This window comes from Epinephelus lanceolatus, chromosome 13, assembly GCF_041903045.1.
Source record: "Epinephelus lanceolatus isolate andai-2023 chromosome 13, ASM4190304v1, whole genome shotgun sequence".
Lineage (NCBI taxonomy): Eukaryota > Metazoa > Chordata > Actinopteri > Perciformes > Serranidae > Epinephelus > Epinephelus lanceolatus.
Window position 1 is genome coordinate 43,045,717 of NC_135746.1, and position 19,178 is coordinate 43,064,894.

The window sequence follows — 19,178 nt, forward strand, 5'->3', positions numbered from 1 at the left end:
CACATCCCGCCTTGAGTATATCCAGTCAGCACCAAGTAATCCCCAAGTCCCAGCCAGGAGTCTCTCGGGGCCGTTCTGAGTACCTACTCTGAGGCAGGGTCTTGTTTAGCCCCTGTAAAACTTCCGGAACTCTGTCCTTCAGGGGTGGTTCCTGCGGTGGAGACACGCACTGATGGCCCTGGCCCTGTAAAATTACCCCAAAGTTCCTGCGGTGGAAACGGGCCTATTGTCAGCACCTGTGAGCTTGGGCTTTGCTACAGTGGTCAGTTGGTATCTGCTCCAAGAATCAGCATGTCACGTTTGACTGGTCTGGATAGTGCCCATGCGATAGGGCAACTTCAAGCTGGTGTTCTGCAAAACCAAGTTGCGGGATTATTTGGAGTGAGCCCTAGTGCCATTTCCAAGTTTCATGTAACGGTGGATGTCAGAGACAGGCTGCGAAGTGGGTGTCCCAAGAAGACGGCATCCCACAAGAAGGCCGTTTGCTCCTCCTGTCAGCAGTTAGGTACCGTAGGCAGTCTTCTACAGATTTGCAGTCAAGGTTTGCAGGGCGATATGGCTGACGGCTCTCTGCCCAGACAATACAGAACAGACTGCAAGAAGTCAGTCTCTGGTCTCATAGGGCTGCCAGGAGGCCTGCCATGACTGCCCTTCACCATCAGGCCTGTTTTTGCTGGTGTCTGCAACACGTGCACTGGAACCTGAATATGTGGAGGAATGTTACGTTCAGTGATGAGTCCAGATTCTGTCTACAGCAGTTGGATCGTAGGGTTAAAGTTTGGAGAAAACATGGAGAATGCTTTGCTGATTCCTGCACAGTAATATCTATTGGTGGAGCCAGTGTGATAGTGTGGGGCAGCATCTCCCTCACTGAAAAAACAAGGCATGTCATCATTGGAGGCAATCTCTATCTCAGAGAGATATGGAGATGAAATTTTGCAACCATTGGAAATCCCACATCTTCACAGTCTGGGACCGAACTCTATCCTCCAAGGTGACAGTGCGTGCCCCCACAGAGAGGGGTTAATCAGAGACTATCCCCAGAATTTGGGAGTGGAGAGGTTGGAATGGCTTGCCAGCAGTCCTGACCTCAACCCCATTGAACACTTGTGAGATCAGCTTGGGCGTGCTGTTCCCGCCAGAGTGACCAACACAACCACGTTGGCTTACTTGCGACAAATGCTGGTTGAAGAATGTGATGCCATCCCACAGCAGTGTGTGGCCAGGCTGGTGACCAACATGAGGAGGGGGTGCCAGGCTGTTGTGGCTGTGTATGGTTCTTCCACATGCTACTGAGGCTCCTGTTTGTTAAATGAATAAATTGTTAAATTGCCAATATGTCTTGTTTCTTCAGACTTCAACCAGCCAATCCTCCAAACAAGAGTCAAAAGCAAAAAAAAACTGTTTGGCAATGGCAGAGAAGATTTGGCAAATTTTTCATGGGCGCAGCCCATGGCTCTGCTGCTTATCCCACAAATGCATGTTCCGTACAAATGTGGTACCATTTGCCAGGGACAGGGATCAGTTGTCATATTGTGATGTCAGAAATATGATCTATTTTATGGACGTTTTAGATTTGTTTCCAGTGGGTTATTGAGTTTATATTGTGACTTTGCTGTTTTCATATTAGTGTTGCTGCTCCAGAAACATTTAGTTGTAAAATATTCAGTTATATTTCTGCTCTGAATTATTTTTATTTTTTTTAATAATTCATTGTTAAATTTACAGTATTAGTTCTTTGAGAATCTCTTTCACATTCTAGAAAAAAATTGTATTGTATCTGAAATATCGCCAGTCAAATTGGAACCTTGGAACCGATTCAGGAAATCAGTGGCGATAACCAGCCCTAGTCCAGGATCAGACCCACGGGCACTGCGGCACGCTGGCTGAATTTTAGTTGCTACAGGGTGCTAACTGAAGGTTCGTGCCCCCCTCCCCTGGTTGGCTACCACCACAAATAGAACATAATTCTGAGGGAAATACTGTTCAACATTACTCCTAAAGTTATTTTTAGAATGGATGTTTTTGTTCACGGATAACTAGACTCACAAGTCAGTCTTTAGACGCTTTGCTTAACTAAAGACTGATGTCTTTCTCCCTGATCTTGTGTTTAGATGGACGGATACAATTTCAGAGTTTAAAAAAACTCCCTACGTTGCAGAACCAATAGTAAATCCGCAGGGCGATCCTTTGGTGGCTCGCTGAACTCTTGTGCTCGTAAACGTAGTCCGACTACGTTAAAAGTTTTAAACAAAGTCCCTGTAAGTCCTTCATTTCCACAATCTTGTGGACTGAGCACACATTTGATAAAACGGAGTTCAATCTCTCGGCATCCATTTTCAAGCTCTCTGTGTGTTTGCTTCCTTGCAGACGAGAAAAGGGGGAGCGCACATTTCCAGGAGGGCGTGTCCTTTTAAAAAATGCAAGAGGCGTTGCTTTGTTGCCGGCCATTTTCTCCGGTGTGTTAAACACACTTTAGAAAGGAGTGTCCCCAGACTATCAGAAGGCGGAGATCTCTGATTGTCTGGTGGCGAGACGAACGGATAACAGTCATGGACTACTCCATGATTGAATTTGCCACATAACGTTAGCTGGAGTAGCTTTATTGGTAGTTTGTTTCGTCTAATGCTAACGGTAAGCAAGCAAGGTAACCTTTGTATTAGTTGTAGCTATTTTATCAGAATGAAATGATGTAATAGCTCCTTTTACACTGCCTGTTCAAGGTGGGAATATTGCGCCGTTATGTCACCTTGCCGTGCTGTGTATAAGGTACGATCGCGGGATGGGGGGGGGCAGACTGGTCTCATCTTTAATCTGCCACGGAAGTAGTTACAACACTGAAATGGTGTCTGTATAAACAGGAGTGTGTGGGACGGGATCATGGGCAGCACAGGTGTGAAATTTTGACAATGTGGTATGTGTGCAACCCATTGCGGGAGATTTAAAAAGTAGCTGTTAGCAATTAGCAATTAACTCAAAGAAGAATAGTGGCCATAAGTGTTAGCAAATTGCAGGGTTCAACGCTAAGGTTTTTTTTTCACTGGCCCGGTCGGGCAAGTTGGTCAGAGATCTACTTGCCCGAAGTCAGTTTTTACTTGCCCTATAAAAATTGTTTAATTTAAGCGGCTATCAAATAACAAAGACTGCAGTTATTTTTATGTTATGTAATCTTTATTCACACTGTATTTATTAATTAAAGCAACATATGTCATGTATTGTAGCTTAATTCCTACACAAAAATGACAGTGTCAGGGCTTAAAGTGAAAAATTTGTCAATCGTTCTCCGTCTATAATTTTGCGCCCTACTTGAGCCATGCCCACCTCTATGTATTTTTCACTCCTCTCTCCAGTTCTGCTGTATTAACACCGGGTTTAATATATTTTGCTTCCATCTCTCTGCCCTGCTCTACTCTACTTCAACGCTACTTAGCTCTCTCTCTACTCTACCAGTAGACTACCACATCCACCTGTTGCACAAAACGCACACAGCAGTGTTTCCCCTAGGATGGAGTTATAGCAGCAGAGGTGAAGCACACGCATGAAAAATAATTTTCACATGCGTGAAACTTTTTTGTATGCCTGCAAAGCACAGCCTGCTGGGATGTTTCTGTGTATCTACTGGCACCAGAAGGGCTCTTTAGGACTAAGTACATACAGTACATTTGTGCACAGTAATGAGCAGGTGAAATGTCTGTCTAGCTTACATATGAGGTGTCTCAAGATTTAGGAACATACAATTTTATTGAATATAATAAAGTAAAAAGTCACTTGACATGCTGCTGTTTTGTGCTATGATCTATTCAGGTGTTGGAAGTTGTTATTTACGTGACAACGCCTGAACGCAACACAAGCTCAGCATGAGTGCCGTGCTGCCAGCATGTTTGTCTGTGCGTAACAGCAGTCTGTTGGTTATTTACACACTGTCCATTTCAATAACTTTGTCAGCTGACAAACTGCACCGGGCTTGGGGTCAGGTTTGGTCAGGAAAATGCGGCCTGAGCCGCTCTAGCGTGCTCACCTGTGTGTGTGGCGGAACTCCACCGTGCGCGATACAGAGAGCAGAGGAGAATTGTTAACGCGTGACCATGTAGAGACAGAAATGACACGATGACATAACACCATAAATAGTATATTGTTATGTTATTATATGAAGCATCCGTCGCGCAAAATAATATCAATGGGGGCTGTGGGCAGGACATTGTTACACAGCTGTGCCTGTGACTTCAGGCAGAGAGACCGCTGCGTCAGAGCAGAAGAGCACGTTTTAAAATACATTTATTTTATCAATTAGTTATTAACTTTTCCTATTTTTAGCAACTTGCCCAATCGGGCAAGTGAGTTGTTAGTTTACATGCCCGACCGTGAGTTTTACTTATCCCGGGCAATCGGGCAATCCTTATTGTTGAGCCCTGAAATTGGGAAAACAGTGAGATCTGGGAGCTCCTTGCCCTCCGAGCTTAGGACGAGATCAGGCGCCATATAACAGGGACAGGAAATGATTATTGGCATGTAAATGCCATTGTCCTTGTTTGGAAACACGTTACATGTCACACTAGAGGCCTATGCTGACATGTTACATGTCATGGCAATCACACCTCTTTTGATTCTGCAAAGCCATGAGGCAGTGTATAATCGCACTGGAGCTGAATGATGCAGTTGTCGTTTGGTTGTGTGTAAAAATGCAGAGGCATAAGGAAGAGATTTTGTTGCGGTTCTTCAGCACCATCTCTGTAAAAATGTGAATAAACATGAATAAATGTAACTTAAATAAAACTGTAATACATTTTCCCATCAGTGAACATGATTTCTGCCTGAGTCACATCAGGTCGATTATCTGTGAAAACAACTCCCATGATCCTATGCTCCTTTCTGGCATCATCAAAGTCCCTTCTTTTGTTACTGTCTTGATTGAGAGGGTCCTAGAGAAATGACAGAAAGGACATATTGTGTGTTCAATGTGTTAATGTTTGAAAGACTTTTAAAAAAGGGAATGCAGGCCCTGTAGCACAGTTCAGTCTGTCTGCAGTGTGACAACTTTGCTCATTTGAAATAAATGCAATAGTGGCATGTAAACTTTATTAGCATTACATTTCAAAGATTTTTAACTTTTATGAGTATTATTTATCAGAAGTGCAGCGAGAAAAGTAACGCAGTGGAGAGATGATTTAAAAGTAGTGATTGATTGAGTTGCTTAATATGGTGTGTGCATATGTATGTATTTGTCCTATCAGCTGCTGAACCAGATGGACGGCTTTGACACTCTGCACAGAGTCAAGATGATCATGGCCACCAACAGACCAGACACACTGGACCCTGCCCTCCTGCGGCCCGGCAGACTGGACCGTAAAATCCGTAAGCTTCTGGTTTCTGTTGATCATCAGCTCTCTGACTACACAGAAAAACTGTTGTTTTATTCTGTTCTGCAGATATCGAACTGCCCAATGAACAGGCTCGTCTGGACATCCTCAAGATCCACTCCAGTCCCATCACCAAGCACGGAGAAATAGGTCAGTGAGTAGAGCTGTGACCTCCATGAGTTCACTTCATAGAAATAGAATGAGAGTAGAACGGATATTCCCATTCAAATCAACGTAGCAGGATGCCATTTTTCTGTGTACAGCTGCTATGGCAACCTTTGTAGCATTTAAACTTGCTAGTCAACAGAGCCACAACCTCTGAGGATGAGAAATGAAGCCAAGTGCCAAAAACTGCAGTCAGTCCCTATAGACGTCCATGTTAAAATGTCCACCTTAACAGCAGAAATAAATATATTCACAGCCTGGTACAGAAAAAACACTTGTGATCTCTATAGCTAATTTCAACATTCATGACAACTGTCAAGGCACTCAAATACTGGCATGTTGTCAATAAGGAAGAATAAATAAAACCAAATAACACAAATGTCTGTAATGTAATGCTCCATCATAAAACTCCGACCTGTTGATAATTCTCGAACTGCACACACTAACAATAATTATACTATTTGGACAATTGACAAAAACGAGAAGGCCTGATAATAGTAATAACACAAATTGATGATGATCACACAGCTCATCAGTAAATCTAAATTTCTCCTCACAACTTTAAAGTTACTGAATTAACAAAGAGTCAAATGTTCAGCGGTGGACTTCTTTAGATGTCTACAGACTACTTTAGTTTCAGTCAGACTTTGGATGGAATTACAAATACGTGGATGCCTCTCCTTTCACACTTTGCCTTCATAATAATTATCAGACACAGTGTGTTTCTTTATTTTCACCAATAAAACTGTTAATTGCACAAATCTAGTTGATGAGCCCTGCACTGGAGGGTCTGAAAAGTTGCTAAGTCTAGCAAAAAAGTCGCCACTTTGGCAACACTGAGAGCTCCGCTGTAAATTAAAGAGGTGCACTGGATGTATAACAAGACAAAACGAGATCATCATTGTGAAACAGAATGCAGTACAATAATCCTGTTCTCTCAATTATCTTTTTTCATAATCATTTGAAGCCAAAATTGTAATTGAAAATAAAATTTGACTAATTGCCCAGCCCTTTAACAACTAAGAGTGAGAAAGCTGAAGGTTAGACCCACACACACACACACACACACACACACACACACACACACACACACACACACACACACACAGGTGCTCTCTGTCAGCAGTCCATTTCCTGATGCCTTTGGTTGTTTTCAGATTTTGAAGCCATTGTGAAGCTGTCAGACGGTTTCAACGGAGCTGATCTGAGAAACGTGTGCACAGAAGCAGGTTTGATATCTTCATTAGTTTCATTTCCTCAGTCCATGGTGTTCACAAGTTACTCTGTTCATGTGTTGCTTTGTTTGCAGGTCTGTTTGCCATCCGCTCTGACCGTGAGTATGTCACTCAGGAAGACTTCATGAAAGCAGTGCGGAAGGTGGCAGATTCAAAGAAGCTGGAGTCCAAGCTGGACTACAAGCCTGTATAAACCCTCTGTGTCTATCTTGTCACTATATTGTCATGAATTGACTGTGTTCATGCTTCACGGCCAGGAAAAAAGAGTTTGTTGGCAACTTTATTGACCGTGTTCTCTTTCTAATGTTGCTTCCCACAAACATCAAGTGACATTCACTCAGTAAGCTCTGTTTCCACTTGTAAGTCTGACCTGCCTTTTTTTTTACACTGGATAAAAAAAAGCTGATCATTCTGTTATCCCACAAAACACTTTTAAAACATGCCAATAAAATCAGATGTACTGAAAATACGCCATTATAACCAAAGTCCTGTGTTATTCTTATTACCTTTTGAGTGAGTGTGATGGACAGTCCGCATCTCGGTGACTGTACTGTCCAAATCAGATGAAACAAACTTTGTTCCTCACCCATAAAGCTAGTACTCTTAAGTATATCTTCACTAATATCCAGTGATTGTTGTCTCTACATCCATGAGTACACAGCAGACTTTTAATGGTGTCACTTCTACAAATTGTTAATTATTGCAGGCTGAAGGAAGAACAGGGCTCAAAAGAGAAAAGCAGCACCTCTCTTACTCCTTTCCAAAACATTTATGGCTGCAGAAATGTTCTGTTTCTAGTGTGCACAACAGTGCAAGACATCCACCACTACTACAAGACAAACCTGCCAACTTAACGGTTGTCTGAATCCTGCTACAATGCCACACTGCAGTGAAAAAATATGAGGCTAAATGTCGTAAAAATCCACTTTAATTCATTATACATAGTGATGTGATGCACTAAAAAAATTGGTTATAAACTCAAAAAGTTGGTTCCCAGCTGGAACCAAAATAGAGCAGGTGTTCCTTGACCTGAAGTACAAACCATGTGATATCTACAGGTTGGAAGGAGAGGATGGAGGCAAAGGTAGAGATGTCAAGTGAGAAATCATGGCAAGAAAAGAGCATGTAGTGGTCTCATTAGAAGTTGGTACACCCTTGTTCTTTGGATAAGAACGAATATGCCTGTAATAACAGAACCAAAGTTGGCAGGTAATGCCATCCCCCATCTTGTTTTACTTGCATTGTGCAATGCTCCATTGATGTCACATCCTTGATTACAATGGTTGTGATCAAAACGGGTTCCCTGGGCTGCATTCAGCCCTAACAAAATGTTTATTAAAACAGAAACGGTGGTGCATTGGACACTTAACCTGGCTCAAGGCTGGCAACAAAAGGGAGGTCACACACAGATAAATCGGTCAAAAAATGATACATTTCAACTAATAAACATATTAACTCGTGGAGTGTGTAAGTGGGAAAGGAATCAGTCATGTAGGAAGTGTGTAGGTGGGTGAAAATATGGAGTAATGCGTGTTGGCTGGTGCTGCAAACCAAACAGAGGATGAAGGCTGAGGTGCATGCAGCAGGCACAGCAGCCCATTTATGCTTTTTGGGAGCCCTGCCCAGATGGGCAGCTATGACCAGACAACCCTCTAACTCCACCCACCAGCCAACTTCCAGCATCAGGCAAAGCTGGAGAGGTTGTCACAACACCTTGTTGTGTTTCGCAGGTGCACTGCCATTTAATACGGCAGGGTTTAGTTCAGTTCACTTAAAAGGGACTTCATTGGCATGGAAAACTTGTACATTCCCAATAAAAGTGTGAAATGAAAAAAAAAAAAGCGTAGGCTACAGTAGGTAAAGATCTACTAGAATCTGGTTTATATACATGTCGCTGTTGATTTGGTACACCTCTGACACACCCACCAAACAAGACGTACCTCAAAACCTGTCATTTTTCAAGGAATTGTGGTTCAGTCTGGAAACTAGCATATCAGTGCAGAACTTTGGAAAGGTGATGGCGTTGGTGACAGCTTTTGAGAAGCCAGACTTTGGTGTCACTTCTGTTGGAGTTAATGGGGCGGGCATGACAAATCACACTATAACCCATCACATCTGTGTTGTTTACCTGAAAAATCCTTCCACCAAATTAAAAAACACATTACAGGATATTGGGTTTTTTTGTTTTTTTTTTAATCTAAATGTGTGTGCTAGGTTTCCTTGTTATTGGTCTCTAAACAGACCATTGCTCTGTCTAGCAGCTGCATCTTAATGTTTCCTGAAACTGGCAGTGTATTATATATAAGTGGACTGGGTCACTAGGTCAGAGGGGATGCAACAGCAATTCAGAGAAAGAAACCTCAGTGAGACCCTTCACAAGCTCTGTAAACGCATATAAAAGAATGCGTGGCTAGGTCACCTTCCCTACAGCCATAAATCCAGTCCCCATGGGGCTTTAGTTGTTTGTCAGTTTATCATTAAAAAATAAGAAAGTGTGCTTTGATCAGATATAAGTGACAGTGGTCTGGCAACTTAAGAAAACAGCCCCTCAAATAACAAAGCTTCACCTTTTTCCAACTGAGTGCAACCCTCTTAAAACCAGTGTAAAGAACTCCAGTAATAACACTTACAGATCTCAGGTGAGAAAACACACACTAGTGCAACTTCAGTCAAAAGTGTGTTCATGTAGGAGTCCGACACATTCGAAAACTGAACGTATGACATTCGTCACCAACGGAGAGGACCCTTTTTGTTCAACTAAAGGTTTAAAACACACTGAATTGCCCTTCTTTGAGCCTCTCTCTTTAAACCAAGAGCACCATCTAGTGGGCTCAAAAAATATAGAAAACGCTTCACAAGGATTCATTTGGCCATCACTATGTGTTGTCATTCATTATATACCACAAGATAGGTGCTAGTGATCAGGAAATCTGGGTCATGCGGTACTGTGCATTATCATGTTAAATGTGTTTCCTTAATATATCTGCAACATCTACAATACATCCGTTTCTACTTTTGCATCCTACGGCTGCCTGAAAGCAGCTGGTATAAAAAGCTGGCCTCCGGTTTGTTTTTTCCTCATCTCGGTAATCAACACATCAAGGTGATGTTATTATATGTTGGATATGCTTCCATTCACATCCCCTACAACTGCAGAGCAATGCCGGCACACCGTCCCGTTCTTATGCATAACTTTATCTTCCGTGCTGCTGTAGCTGGCCAGCACAAAAGGAACCAGCAGGTGTGTCTTCAGCCCTGGTGCTGTAATTTGCGCTCGACATAGTGACTGATTGTATGCGTTTTGCTAACCTCAACAATTGTTTGTGTTTCATATCATTGGCCCACAAATACTTATCCATATCTCATAATTATTAGACTTTGATCCTCCGCCTGACCCTCCCTGTATCCAAGGCTATTCATTTATTTCCAATGGTCTAGGCTATTTAATGCTTCTATATCATCATGCCATTATTTATATGAGTAGGGGATTTTAATACAAAGTGATAACCATTGTATGTGAAAACATAAGTGGGTCAGACCTGTGCAGCACTGGATTTGAAATGAACTGTAATAAACTGGAGCTTCTGTGCTTTGATTACCTGCTGTGAAACAACATGGCCCTCATCCATTTGAAATTAACATTAGTTCTTCTGAACTCATTTTGGTCAAGGTAATGCAAAAGTTGTGTAATAAGTAACTTATTATTCTACACAGAGTAATATTGTAAAGTAACTTATTGTCTACAAATGACAGTAACTAATAATATGTAATTTATTACATTTTGAGAGTAACTTGCCCAACACTGCCTGGGAACCTGTCTATGGGGTTTCTCCACTGCGGGCCAGCTTATGCTGACCCCTGATGCATCAGCCATGACAGAGACTTTGGTGTTTACTTCTCTCCAAAATACAAACTGACGACTGAGTTAAGAGCCTTACCAACTAAAAAATGTAGTGTGCCTGGATGGTGGCACTAGAGGAAAGGTTATGGCCTCATTAGAATTTTTTGTTTAGTTTAGTTTAGTTTTATTTGCACATAATGTTAAAAACACAGTATTTTTTTTAGGTTTATTTGAATTATTAATAAGAAAAAATTGAAAAATTGGAAAATGATCTGAAATATCAGTAAATAATAATCCAGAATTGATTACATGTTCAAAGTAAATTGTAAATATATTGTCAATTAAAGTTGCAGAGGAAAACGTTATCCTAGGTTTAAAGATGAGGGGATATAAGTAGGATGCATGAAGAATATTCAGAAAATCTGAAGATGAATTTGATTCATTTTTTAGAAGATCGATATTAAAGTCGCCAAGGAGAATACATACCTTACCCTTGCTACTTATCTGCTCAACAGTGGAGGACAATGCATCATTGAATGAACCAGTATCGGTATGAGGGGGACGATATATACAGCCAATCACAACACTTTTACTACCAAAATCACTGAGACTAGGTAGTTCAACAAAAAGAGATTCAACCGCGATTTGATCAAAATTACTGCTAAGCTCTTTTCTTTCAATAAAATGAAACTTGCTATCTAAAAAGACTGAAACACCACCACCTTTTTTGTTTTTTTTTTCTACGAGTACAAAGCCTTATAATGAAAAATTGAATAAAGACATACCATTTCATCATTTAGCCAAGTTTCCGTTAGAGCAAGCACTGAAAATGTATGGTTTAAACTAGAGAAATATTGGGTTAAATGATTTGTTTGATAAACTACGTATATTTAAGTGAAAAGTTGAAAAAAACATTATGACCTTGATCTAGAAGACCCTTAGAGAATTTGTTAAATTCTTCTTAATTGTAATAATTGCATAATCCTTGAGGAAGTTTACATCTGGATCAAAGCAGTCATTATACAAAGTGTCCACATCATCATTTAGATCATACGGATTAGAGGCATGAGCATCCAATGAATTAGGATTTAGATCATATTCATCATGCATAGTGGTTTCACAAGAAAATCACATGAAAATACCTTCTAGTGATGTGTAACATTTAACAGATGTAACAGACATAACTAGAGATATTTACTTAGGTCGCAGAGGGTGCACCACAAGCTGGTCATATTTCAGGAATGCAATATTCCCTGTCATCCTCATCTCTCGGAGTGGAAGTGGTAGCTCTTTATGTTTAATGCAGACATTTTCTGAGAAGTCCTCGTTGATAAAGATGTTGGTGCCTTTGAGGAGTTTTGTTCTCTTCAGAATCTCTTGCTTGTCTTTATATCGGAGCAGTTTGACCACAATGGCTCTGGGACGACCTGCCTGATCATATTTCCCAGTTCTATGAGCTCTTTCAACTTCTATAAGCTTAAAGTCCATTTTTAGATGGTTGGATAACACTTTCTTTGTTAGGATTTCTGTGTCTCCCCAAGATTCAGATTTCGATTCCGGCACTCCATCAATCAGTAGGTTGTTTCTTCTTGTTTGATTCTCCAGATAATCATTTTTTGCAGACAGGTTATTGATAAAGGGTTGGTAAGAAGCAAGGCTGGTTGAAATATATAAGATTTTTCCAGAGTTGCGCTTTAGAGAAGACTGCAGTTCAGTTATGTCGGCTTGGGAAAACTGAAGACTTGCTTTTAGGTCATGAATATCTTTTGAAATGTTTAAAACATCTCTAACAAGATTATCCATTTGGACAAACACAGAATCAACAATCACTTGTAGGCATGATTTGTAGCTTTTTTCTTGTTGCTCAAGATCTTTGTACAAAGTTTTTTGCTGCTCAAGCATTTCATGCAACACAGACATGGTGACAAACTTCTCATCCTTTCCAGCCATTGTGACCCACATACCTTACGCGCTTTTTAGTGGCTGACCTGTAGGAAGATGCAGCAGGTCCTAGTGGTGGCTGGTGCTGACCCTGTTACCTGAGATCACCGTAACTATCATTACCAAATGTCATTTTGGCCAGTGACTCGATGCAGTATCCTGAACAGGCTGAGCAAGACTACAATTTCAATAAAAAACTTTAAAATACACAACTACCATCTATCTATAAGGAGTCATCAAAGCCCAATCCCCTTTGTGATGGATCTTCTGCTAGATGTGAGTCACTCTCCACATGCTGATGACTGTGTCTTTTTCCTTTAGTGCTTACAGCTGCAGGAGCTTCCTTAGTAACACATGCAACTGAATAGTTTTACTGATTTTTAATGATTTCACAGTCACCTGCATTGACACAGAGTCATATTAAAGCTTTAGGAACTGATTTGCTGTGGTCAATTAATACTGCCCTGGTCAAAGCATCAGATTCTAAAAACAAATACATTCACAAACTGGAGTAAACACAAGTATGTACGTAAACAAGATCACATTTTCTGTTAATTGCATCCTTACAAATGTCAAAACAACTTTTGTTCTTCCTCTGTGGTCTCAAACTGATCCGCTGTGTCACCTGACTCGTTCCTCAGAGGTTCAAATTAGTGAAAAATAATCCGGCTTTCTGTCTTTGGACACAACAAAGCTGATCATTCTTTAGCCTCTGTACATGATCTACTTCAAATTATGCCTGTCTAATATAACCATGGAAGGATCTGTATGTGTGGGTACACTATAGCACAATTGAAACCATAGAGGAACAGGACTGTGGAGCAATGGGTGTTTGTTTTCTGGATGAGGGGCTGTCCAAGTCATAGGCTTTCGGTTCAATGGGACATTTTTCCAGACTACTGAGGCTTTGGAATTATGAGCCATCAGAACAATGTGCAGTCCACTTGTTCAGCATATTTGGTGAAGTTTAGGTTGTGACCAAAAATCAGTGTCAGGACAACGCCTACTGCCAATGTCAATTTGACGTAGAATAATGATGACAGACGATGTTGAAATTTTGTTTGTTTTAAGTTGTGTTGTTCAGTAACCAAAATCCAACATCTTCTAAACATCTCATGCCAATGTTATCTTGATGTATTTACAACATTTGTTGTATGTACAGTACAGGCCAAAAGTTTGGACACACCTTCTCATTCAATGCGTTTTCTTTATTTTCATGACTATTTACATTGTAGATTCTCACTGAAGGCATCAAAACTATGAATGAACACATGTGGAGTTATGTACTTAACAAAAAAAGGTGAAATAACTGAAAACATGTTTTATATTCTAGTTTCTTCAAAATAGCCACCCTTTGCTCTGATTACTGCTTTGCACACTCTTGGTATTCTCTCCATGAGCTTCAAGAGGTAGTCACCTGAAATGGTTTTCCAACAGTCTTGAAGGAGTTCCCAGAGGTGTTTAGCACTTGTTGGCCCCTTTGCCTTCACTCTGCGGTCCAGCTCACCCCAAACCATCTGGATTGGGTTCAGGTCCGGTGACTGTGGAGGCCAGGTCATCTGCCGCAGCACTCCATCACTCTCCTTCTTGGTCAAATAGCCCTTACACAGCCTGGAGGTGTGTTTGGGGTCATTGTCCTGTTGAAAAATAAATGATCGTCCAACTAAACGCAAACCGGATGGGATGGCATGTCGCTGCGGGATGCTGTGGTAGCCATGCTGGTTCAGTGTGCCTTCAATTTTGAATAAATCCCCAACAGTGTCACCAGCAAAACACCCCCACACCATCACACCTCCTCCTCCATGCTTCACAGTGGGAAGCAGGCATGTGGAATCCATCCGTTCACCTTTTCTGCGTCTCACAAAGACACGGCGGTTGGAACCAAAGATCTCAAATTTGGACTCATCAGACCAAAGCACAGATTTCCACTGGTCTAATGTCCATTCCTTGTGTTTCTTGGCCCAAACAAATCTCTTCTGCTTGTTGCCTCTCCTTAGCAGTGGTTTCCTAGCAGCTATTTGACCATGAAGGCCTGATTGGCGCAGTCTCCTCTTAACAGTTGTTCTAGAGATGGGTCTGCTGCTAGAACTCTGTGTGGCATTCATCTGGTCTCTGATCTGAGCTGCTGTTAACTTGCGATTTCTGAGGCTGGTGACTCGGATGAACTTATCCTCAGAAGCAGAGGTGACTCTTGGTCTTCCTTTCCTGGGTCGGTCCTCATGTGTGCCAGTTTCGTTGTAGCGCTTGATGGTTTTTGCGACTCCACTTGGGGACACATTTAAAGTTTTTGCAATTTTCCGGACAGACTGACCTTCATTTCTTAAAGTAATGATGGCCACTCGTTTTTCTTTAGTTAGCTGATTGGTTCTTGCCATAATATGAATTTTAACAGTTGTCCAATAGGGCTATCGGCTGTGTATTAACCTGACTTCTGCACAACACAACTGATGGTCCCAACCCCATTGATAAAGCAAGAAATTCCACTAATTAACCCTGATAAGGCACACCTGTGAAGTGGAAACCATTTCAGGTGACTACCTCTTGAAGCTCATGGAGAGAATGCCAAGAGTGTGCAAAGCAGTAATCAGAGCAAAGGGTGGCTATTTTGAAGAAACTAGAATATAAAACATGTTTTCAGTTATTTCACCTTTTTTTGTTAAGTACATAACTCCACATGTGTTCATTCATAGTTTTGATGCCTTCAGTGAGAATCTACAATGTAAATAGTCATGAAAATAAAGAAAACGCATTGAATGAGAAGGTGTGTCCAAACTTTTGGCCTGTACTGTATGTATGTATGTATGTAGACCTGGAGAACAAAACCCAACATCTGTAAACTGTCACCATATTAACATCCACACAACATGAAATTCTAACATCACTAAACATTTAAAATATTGTAATTTTAAATACTGTCATTCCAACCAAAATTTAATGTCAGTCTAAGAAAGTAGAAGTCTAATGTCTTGTATTTATTTGACCTCCATAGTTCCTGTTAACTTACATTTCTTAATTACATTGTGAACTGAGAAAACACCAAAATGATAACACTTTGCTATCTTCTTATTGCCTTCTCCTGCTTTGTGGGCACAAGTTATTTTAGTTTTCAGAGTGCTAAGCAGCTGTTTAGAGGAGCCTATGGCTGCTGATTGTTGGGACAAGGTTTCATGAGTCAGAATATTTATAAAGCTTTGAAATCTGCATCACCTGGCTTTTCCTAACAATGACTGTGAATAGTAGTGATGGCCGAATGAAGCCTCATGAATCATTTTCCTTATTTTCTGAGCCCACTAGATGGCACTTTTTGTGTAAAAAGGTTTAAAACACACTGAAGTGCCATTCTTTGAGCCTCTCTCTTTAAACTAAGAGTGCCATCTAGTGGGCTCAGAAAATAAATACAATGCTTCATGAGGCTTCATGAGGCCATCACTAGTGAACAGCCATAGTCCTAACAAGCTGATAAAGGTCTGAGACCCTGGTAAAAGTTGTCTGAGAGCTCAAATGTCTTTTGCATGGCGCTCCTTTCCTTTTTTCCACTCTTTTCCATGCCACTGTAATTTGGCAGAACTTTGTTTACCCTTTCTGTCATGCACTTAGCGCTTCATTCTGCACATCTTTCTACTTCTTAAAATAGCCTAATTCAGCCCAAATGTGTATTTCCTAGATAAACTTCGGTTTTGGCCGACATTGCCCCAAATATTTTTCACCTTGCCTTTCAGGGCTTCTATGGCTGTGCCTCAGAGGTAGTGATGGCCAAATGAAGCCTCATGAAGCATTTTCTTTATTTTCTGAGCCCACTAGATGGCACTCTTAGTTTAAAGAGAGAGGCTCAAAGAATGGCAATTCAGTGTGTTTTAAACCCTTTGTTGAACAAAAAGTGCCATTTAGTGGGCTCAGAAAATAAAGAAAATGATTCATGAGGCTTCATTTAGTTAGTTAGTTTATTTTTATTTTATTCATTTGACAAAAAAAAAAAACACTACTCCGTCATCACTACTCAAAGGCAGAGCGGGTTGTCCACTAATCGGAAGATCAGCAGTTCGATCCCTAGCTCCTCCAGTCTGCATGTCGAAGTACCCTTGAACAAGATACTGAACCCCAAATTGCTCCCAATGGCTGTTTCATTGGTGTGTGAGTGTGTTAAAGACTGAGTAGCAGGTGGCACCTTGTATGAATGTGTGTGTGAAAGGGTGAATCTCACTCATAATTTAAAAAGCGCTTTGAGTGGTCAGATGACTAGAAAGGCGCTATACAAGTGCAGATCCATTAACCATTTATCACAGAAAAGATAATTTCTTTCTCTCTCACTTTCTTTTTTAAAGTTTAGATACCTCAGAAGTTTTGTTGAGTGGTAAATGGTGGAGGCAATCTAGTGAATTGATTTGTATTGGTTCTAGCTGCTGCAGTGTAACCCACTAATGTAAGAGATACTACATCTCTTCAGTCCAGCTGAACTTTTCTAAGCTTGATGTAAAAACAATCAATCAAGATCTGGATTTGGTGTGAGGAAGTTGCAGAGATTATTCTGCACTGATGCTTGCCTTGCTGCATATGAAATAACATTGAGTGGTTAAATACGGAGTCGTTGTCGTGCAGCTGATCCCTGTGTCAGGATGAAGGACTCCGAGACGAAGGCCCTACAGATGGGGCAGTGTTGGAAGTGTGACACACAGCTGTCACACACACAGGCGTGTCTGCAGGGCAGCAACACCCTGTTCACTGCTGCATTCTGACAGACCACACAGTCTCTCCCCCTCCCCTTTGACCAGTCCTCCTCCTCCTCCTCCTGCAGGACTGGACTCTGCTCCACTCTGGTGGCCTCAGCATTGGGCTTACTTGGCTGGGTACTCTGCTCTGAGGCAGGAGGCTCAGATGCCCCCCCACTGTCAGCTGACATGAAGAGAGGCTGCAGGAAACAGAGGACAGGATTTTTTCACAGTGCTTCAAGATCAAGTTAACTGTGTACAGGGACTACTACTAAAATCTCATAATTAAATGTTTTATGACCATCAAATTCAACTGATCACTTAAATAAAACTCCACATGCTGCTGTGGATGTTCAACGCTTGGCTAGAAAATCTATTTTTTTTTAAAAAAAAAAAAAGATTCCTTTTCTCTCAAAACACAATACATGTTCCGTTGTAGATTCAGATTTTACTTACAAAATATAACAATTAAAATTTGATGCGTTATTCATTAAACTATCTAGCACTATGTTAAAATTAAAAGCTCCACCTTGAACAGACATTGATTAGATGAAAGTTAACTGTTCTGATAACTACTCTATTTCAATATTCTTTTAAGACCTCTGGCCGCTGAAATACTCCAGGGTTCAACACTAAGATTTTTTCTCACTCGGGCAAGTTGGTCAGAGATCTACTTGCCCGAAGTTAGTTTTTACTTGCCCTATAAAAATTGTTTAATTTAGGCGGCTATCAAATAACAAAGACTGCAGTTGTTTTTATGTTATGTAATCTTCATTCATACTGTATTTATTAATTAAAACAACATATGTCATGTATTGTAGCTTAATTCCTGCACCAAAATGACAGTGTCAGGGCTTAAAGTGAAAAATTTGTCAATCGTTCTCCGTCTATAATTTTGCGCCCTACTTGAGCCATGCCCACCTCTATGTATTTTTCACCCCTCTCTCCAGTTCTGCTGTATTAACACCGGGTTTAATATATTTTGCTTCCATCTCTCTGCCCTGCTCTACTCTACTTCAACGCTACTTAGCTCTCTCTCTACTCTACCAGTAGACTACCACATCCACCTGTTGCACAAAACGCACACAGCAGTGTTTCCCCTAGGATGGAGTTGTAGCAGCGGAGGTGAAGCACACGCATGAAAAATAATTTTCACATGCCTGAAACTTTTTTGTATGCTTGCAAAGCACAGCCTGCTGGGATGTTTCTATGTATCTACTGGCACCAGAAGGGCTCTTTTGGACTAAGTACATACAGTACATTTGTGCACAGTAATGAGCAGGTGAAATGTCTGTCTAGCTTACATATGAGGTGTCTCAAGATTTAGGAACATACAATTTTATTGAATATAATAAAGTAAAAAGTCACTTGACATGCTGCTGTTTTGTGCTATAACCTATTCAAGTGTTGGAAGTTGTTATCTACGTGACAACGCCTGAACGCAACACAAGCTCAGCATGAGTGCAATGCTGAGCTGCTGTGCAAGCAGCGTGTTTGTCTGTGTGTAACAGCAGTCTGTTGGTTATTTACACACTGTCCATTTCAATAACTTTGTCAGCTGACAAACTGCACTGGGCTCAGGGTCAGGTTTGGTCAGGAAAATGCGGCCCGAGCCACTCTAGCGTGCTCATCTGTGTGTGTGGCGGAACTCCGCCGTTCGCGATACAGAGAGCAGAGGAGAATTGTTAACGCGTGACCATGTAGAGACAGAAATGACATGATGACATAACACCATAAATAGTATATTGTTATGTTATTATATGAAGCGTCCGTCGCGCAAAATAATATCAATGGGGGCTGTGGGCAGGACATTGTTACACAGCTGTGTCTGTGACTTCAGGCAGAGAGACCGCTGCATCAGAGCAGAAGAGCACGTTTTAAAATACATTTATTTTATCTATTAGTTATTAACTTTTACTTTTTTTAGCAACTT

General features: G+C 41.1%; 2 protein-coding genes across 3 annotated transcripts in view; one reads left to right on the top strand and one right to left on the bottom strand.

Moving 5' to 3' along the window:
* Positions 1-7,237, top strand: part of psmc6 (proteasome 26S subunit, ATPase 6) — a 33,721-nt gene extending 26,484 nt beyond the window's left edge. Inside the window, exons 11-14 of the mRNA XM_033619405.2 lie at positions 5,232-5,352; positions 5,427-5,507; positions 6,680-6,751; positions 6,832-7,237. Of these exons, the coding sequence (XP_033475296.1) occupies positions 5,232-5,352; positions 5,427-5,507; positions 6,680-6,751; positions 6,832-6,950 (393 nt within the window). The 3' untranslated portion in view covers positions 6,951-7,237. The remainder of the gene's footprint in view (positions 1-5,231; positions 5,353-5,426; positions 5,508-6,679; positions 6,752-6,831) is intronic.
* A 5,667-nt stretch (positions 7,238-12,904) lies between these two features.
* Positions 12,905-19,178, bottom strand: part of cgrrf1 (cell growth regulator with ring finger domain 1) — a 30,334-nt gene continuing 24,060 nt past the window's right edge. For both annotated transcript variants that reach the window (XM_033618932.2, XM_033618931.2), the window contains exon 6: positions 12,905-17,445. In XM_033618932.2, the coding sequence (XP_033474823.1) occupies positions 17,110-17,445 (336 nt within the window). In that variant the 3' untranslated portion in view covers positions 12,905-17,109. The remainder of the gene's footprint in view (positions 17,446-19,178) is intronic.